The sequence below is a fragment of the Lepisosteus oculatus genome, chromosome 6 (assembly GCF_040954835.1).
Source record: "Lepisosteus oculatus isolate fLepOcu1 chromosome 6, fLepOcu1.hap2, whole genome shotgun sequence".
Lineage (NCBI taxonomy): Eukaryota > Metazoa > Chordata > Actinopteri > Semionotiformes > Lepisosteidae > Lepisosteus > Lepisosteus oculatus.
In genome coordinates, this window is record NC_090701.1 from 20,920,971 (window position 1) to 20,926,996 (window position 6,026).

Below are 6,026 nucleotides of genomic sequence, written 5' to 3' on the forward strand. Positions count from 1 at the left end.
AATAGCTTGAACAATTGTCATTTTCTGTTGTATGATTTTGCTTATTGAACTGAATTTGAAATAAGTACTACAGTCAACCATACCTATTGTATTTTGAAAACCAACAAAAATCTGCTACTAGCCTGGGGCTACCGGGATTGAGAATAAATGGAAAATCTGTAATTAAAATTTTCTTAATATCAATAATTCAGGTCCCTTTTCTCCTTACAACCCATTGTCTCTGTTCCTTCTTTTTCACCAGATTCTCACCTTCTCGGTTCTTCCAGAGACTGTTCACTGTCCACCCTCAACCTCCTGTGGTGGAATGAACTATCCACAAAAATCAGAACTGTCCCTGATCACCCCTCAACACGTATTCAAGACAATCACAGCTTGTGCCTCCTCTTTAGACACAATCTGTGATCTCTCATCTCTACAGATCTCACACAGTACTGCGCTCAGTTTTTTTACCTTTTCAAGCAGGTAAAGTTACCTGTAGGGAGGTGATGTAACCTACAGTATACGCTTTCAGGCTTATGCCTGACAGGTTGTGGGTTCAAATACATGCTGCAGACACTGCTCTTGTCCTCTAGAGAGAGGTGTTTTACTCCCATTTGTTCCAAGCTGTATAAATGAGGACTATCATTACTGGGAGGCAATCCCTGTAGTTGTGGAGTGATGTCTAATCTTTTTAACACTACAGGAACTTGGATAAGCTTTGGCCTGATGGGCTGCTGTGGCTCTGGTTTTAATTCACCTCTTATTTGGTAACAGTACTTACTGTAATTCACTTTCATACAGTACTAACGGGTTATTTATACGTATCCAGTTTATTTGTATAAGCTTAAGATGTTTTAGTACTTTGATTTCATTATGGTTTGTGTAAGATCTGCGCTACCCTTCCACCTCAGTCGACTCCTGCAGTTGTTAACGCAGGATAAATTGGGCAGGTGTCTGCAGCAAGATGGCGTAGTGAACAGGACAGGGTGCTCTTAAGGAGCCAATCTAGTTCATGTAAGATATCGATGGGACAAAAGCTTGCGCATACTGATGTCGTCACACTAAAAAGCAGAAATCGCTAAACATGATAAGAAGGAGTACGTGTGATTTCGTTTGATGTAGAATTGGTACAACATCACTTTACATCGTTTGGCAGCAGTGTAGTATCTTAAATTACAGCAATGGCTTGGGTGAAGGCAATTCCATCCGGTGGGGAAGATGTTTTTGATGAAGATGTGGACGATCTGAATCTTGAACAGAAGGAATGGAAGTGTAACATGGAGAAACGTGTGAAGGTAACGTCTTGTTTCCTAAGTTTAGATAAAAACAACTATTTACTATAAACTATAAACAACCTTTTACTTTATTGTATGTTACACTAAGGGAACAGCCGTAAAATGCTTAGTTGTTTGTGTTGTAGTGTTTTTTCCTTTATTTTACCAGATATTGTAAGTAAGTTGAGAACAAATGATAATTTACCGTTATGATCTGGAGACAAATCTATTCAACAGGATGAATTATGCTTCATTAGTGTCGTTTTTGTGTTTGTTTACCTTTTTTAGTGCTAGAAATCTTAATTTACAGGTTTATGGTCCTATGTTTAACTTTCTTCTTTCATTAAATGTTTTTTTTTTATATAGGTTGTGTTCCCTGAGGCGCTTGATTGGCGAATAACTGCTGATTCAGCCTGTGTTAAATCGTACTTTTACGGCATTTGTTTTTTTTTAATATTATGTATGTTCCTGCCAGGACGGGTACCGCGATGGCGTAGATACTGGCAAAGGGTCTTCCCTACAGCGTGGCTTCAATATTGGCTATAGAGAAGGAGCAACACGCATGGTAGCTATTGGACAGCTGAAAGGAATTATGAGGTAAAAAAAAAAGTTATTTTGACCTAATTTCGCTTATTGATTTGAGCTGTTTACAGATTTTATTGGATCGTAAACGCGAGCTTATAAAGAAATTGTTTTGAAATGGGCAGTGCCAAGAAGGCCCGATTCTCAGCACAGACCGTGCCCACTTTTAAGTTACATACAGTAAGTAAGCACAGTGCGGTGCAAGGGATTTATTAAAATAACCTGTTACGTAGGCTGTTTCTCGATGGCTTGAGAAATGCCATGATTCACGGGAAATTATCATTTAATTTAATGGTATCTGAAATCAGTAGCCACGCCTGTAAACAATTTAAATATCATATGTAAGCAATATTAGATAATAACCTACCGATGTTCGGACGTGTGTCTGATTTTGCAGTTTTCAACCGCGGCACGCTTGCTTACAATTTAACACCAAGAAACTTGTGTGTGTGAACGTTTTGTTGGTTGTTTTGATCTTGTTTACAGATCACCCATGTTTGGTCCAAATGCTTTTAAATGATATGTATAAACCTCTCTAGAACTATATCTGCACTGGGCCTGAGAGTACATTTAAATCTATAATTGTGTAATTATCATAATTTTAGTAAAATGTTTTCTGTAATATGTCTCAACTCCAAAAAAAGAATAGATTTTTTTTTTAGTGTGGGGTTTTTAATTACTAACCTACACAGAAGAAAGAAAAGATCAAGAAAAACACCAAAAATGAACCAAGCTTTTATGTATTTCCATATTAATTTATTCCATGATAGGTAAATTTTACGTGTTTTTTTGTAAAAGAAGTACGAAGTTTATTAAGCCGATCATACCCCTTATACGTACAGTGTGTGTAACTCCTTCCGAAGCTGCACTGCTGTGACACGACTCCTTGCTTGTCTTTTTTGTGCAGCGCCCTGCAGTGGTGGTGCCAGCTGAAACCCTCGGACCCTAACAGACTGACCTCAGTGCGTCAGCTGCTCCAGTCCGTGATAAAGCAGGAGGAGTCCATGCTGGAGGGGCTGAGCATGGTTGAGCAGCCCGCCAACGTCGGGGACATCACAGAAATCATTGAGGACATGGGTATGGGCCAGCCCAAGTCTGGGTGTAGTGACAGTTTTGGCGACACTGGCTGCAGCAGGACTGGGGAGCAGCAGGGAGACTCTGGCACACGGAAGAGTTGCGGCCTTCTTTCTTCAGCGCCTTCTAGCACAGCAGAACAGACCCTGGCACAGCTAGTAAAGAGCTGTGCGGATTTAGTTGAGGAACTGGGACTTCCAGAAGAGCTGCTGCATCACCTACATCAACTGGGAAGCACCTAGCACAGGCATTGTTTCAAAGAAACGCATTTATAGCTTTGCACTGAGGCCCACTTACATCAAACGTTTGTTTTCATCACAGGCTGTTGTTGATGTTAAACTCTTCAACGAAGTCTTAATTAAGATACTTAAAGCTCCCCTTTCTACTGTATTCTACTTTGACTATAAACATTTTAGCCTATTGTAACAATCCAACTTGATAACTACTGCCCAAATTTGTTTACAGCCAATAAGGATTTTGGGGGTAAGCTGGCTTATGAAAAGTATTTCTTTAAGTTTATACATTTTGGCAGGATGAATTTGGAAGGCAAAACTGATTTTATTACAAAGAAACACAGTATTATCCAATATTCGATACAACCATGAAACAAGTAGGGCAATAGGAGTCTTTTTCCAAAACAATTAGAACAGTTCGTGCTTTGCACAACTATGGCACAGTCTGGAATACTGTTTTTTGTCTGTCGGCAGATGTTGCTGTGGCTCAAGCAGTCTTCCAGGTTTCTCTGGCTAGTTGACTTCTACTGATTTCTTCCTTCCGCTCTCTCCTCTTTTTTCTTTACCCTAAGAGGAACTGCCTTTTTAAAACCCTAAGCTCCTCCCCTAGACTCGCACAGGTATTACATATGATAGGACCAATTATCCAATTAAACAAATCAATCAACTTAATCCTGGTGAGGCTTCAATCATTGAAGAATAGTTAAATTATCTAAAAAGATACCTTTTGTGCCTTTTATTCATTTGTAGCCACTGCTGCAGTGTGTAGAACAAATTTAATTGGTGTTCCATCTAGATATCTTGGAATCATAATTGAGTGAGTGTATCATAGGAAATGTTTGTCATAAATGTTTTAAATAATGCAGGGTATTATTGAAAACATGAATTTGATAAACTTCAAATAAACATTTCCAAAGGATCATTCTTAAAACTTATTCCTTCATAAGTTACTGTTGCTGGAATTTCAGATATTCGAGGTAGGTTTTCTTGGCTGGAGTATTCAGTGGACTATCCAGTGGAAGATCCACATTTGTGGTAGTGTGATTTTATGGACCTTTGCACATTTAGCAGATTTTATATAAGATTTAGGATGGATCCTGGCTTTATTAAAGTTTTTGATTCTTCACACAAGCCAAACAAAAGATATATCAGGGACATTAAAAAGACTAATCATTTTCAAACTGAATCTGAGAAAGTATCTTGGCTGTATTCCAGTTTCTTTGTTACAAACACAACAATATACAGACTTTCACAAGGTGTTTCTATCACTATCTACAAATCTCTCCAGTCACCAGTGAGGCACTGATACACCTTATACGGTATACAGTGTGTGTTCAGACAGCTATACCAACTGGCTATATTACCCAATAATTACTTCCCATGTTCACATTCCAACATGCCAGTCAATTAAACTATTAACATGGACTTGAAGCAGCTGTTTTATAAGTTGATCACAGTTTTGTTTCTATGAAAAGCAAACTCGCTGTGAAAATCTGTGTAAAGGCACAAAACTACAGGAGAAATTTCATTTGTAGTGCGTCCATGTCTGTGTGGCAATATATTGAGTGCATCACTGTCATGTGTTTATGACACTTTATGGTATTGTTGAAAATGTGACTGATATCAACAGCCTTTAATGGCAGTGTTTCTGTCTACTGACAGCTCAACCCTAGGGACCATCTGTCACAGCTGGAGAAAGATTCTTTTAAAGGGTTCTGGGGATCCACTGGTGTCATCAGAACTAATCCAGGGGAAAGCAAGAATTCTGGAAGGATTTCTGCATTCTTATTCAATCATCTGGCACTCAGTGGATGGTCTGCACTAGCAAAACAACTAAAATGAGGAATTTCACATTGGTTGCAGTTTTCTCCCTTAACCTCTTAATATATTTGTAAACCCACCTGGGACTTACACGCAGCATTGTGTGTAATGTGATGTTGTGCTACAAAATTGATAGGAGCAGTCTTTAAAACATTTTTATACCCTTGTCGGATGAGATTTTCTGCTCAGTAGCAATAAAGTGTACCATACGCAGTGCCTATAGAAAGTTCATATACCCTTTCTGATAACATATCGTGGCCTAACAGCCTGAAATCAAGACACAATAAATCCTAATTTATTTTACTTTTATTTACACATTGTAACACACAACCCCCAAGAGAAAAATGAATGCTTAAACATTGTGAAAAGAAATTGAAAACCTAGAAAAATTGATTGGATAAGTGTACCAAAGTTTATCAGACTTAAAATTAAATAATGGTTCCTATATCTGTAATTACACAGGCCTTGAGCGTGTTTGGCACTTTGTCTGATGGGTTGCCTTAGTACCAGTCACACTGTAGTCAATACAATATTGTATTGGGTAATGTTTCATTTTTATATGAGAGCTCTTAATCTGCAATGTCTCATTTACGAAAGTATTTTGACTCTTGTTATGGTGTTATCCCATTTTAGGACGTTACAAAAAACTTTAAAATCTTTAATCATTTGATCAAAGATGTTTGAATCAAATGAAGACGTATAAGTGTAAGACAAGTTACAGTAAATGTCAGCAAAAACTAAAGGGAAAAAAGAGAAATAGTCTCCTGAGTTCAATTTTCGGTGAGGGACCATTGGGTGTCTTTTTGGGTAAGTCTCTACCAATGTTGTACACCATCAAGTGCAATTTTTGCCTCTTTGCAGATTTGTTCAAACTCTCAAGAGGTTGGCGATCCTCTTTAAAATATGGTAAAGACTTTGTTTTGTTTTCCTTATTCACTAGTGCCCCCAAGATTTCGTTCTGAGGAGTTCAATCTCCAATCCATAAGAAAATTATGAGACCTGTGTTTTCCAGGCCGTGACATTTTTGCAACGTTATTCATTTAACACGATCTACGTCTGCATG

The 6,026-nt window shown here is 38.1% G+C and overlaps 1 protein-coding gene across 1 annotated transcript; it reads left to right on the top strand.

Annotated features, from left to right (window-relative positions):
* Positions 1-981: 981 nt before the first annotated feature.
* Positions 982-4,064, top strand: otulina (OTU deubiquitinase with linear linkage specificity a). Its single transcript, XM_006634362.3, has 3 exons — positions 982-1,274; positions 1,729-1,850; positions 2,743-4,064. Exons 1-3 carry the CDS (start codon positions 1,161-1,163, stop codon positions 3,149-3,151), a joined length of 645 nt encoding a protein of 214 aa, XP_006634425.1. The 5' UTR covers positions 982-1,160; the 3' UTR covers positions 3,152-4,064.
* Positions 4,065-6,026: the final 1,962 nt, after the last annotated feature.

What these genes read in the sequence shown, in the direction of transcription:
- otulina (XM_006634362.3), top strand. Translation starts at nt 1,161, where the DNA reads ATGGCTTGGGTGAAGGCAATTCCATCCGGTGGGGAAGATGTTTTTGAT. An exon ending in ACATGGAGAAACGTGTGAAG is followed by an intron (nt 1,275 to 1,728) that starts GTAACGTCTTGT and finishes TGTTCCTGCCAG; the next exon opens with GACGGGTACCGCGATGGCGT. An exon ending in CAGCTGAAAGGAATTATGAG is followed by an intron (nt 1,851 to 2,742) that starts GTAAAAAAAAAA and finishes TTTTTTGTGCAG; the next exon opens with CGCCCTGCAGTGGTGGTGCC.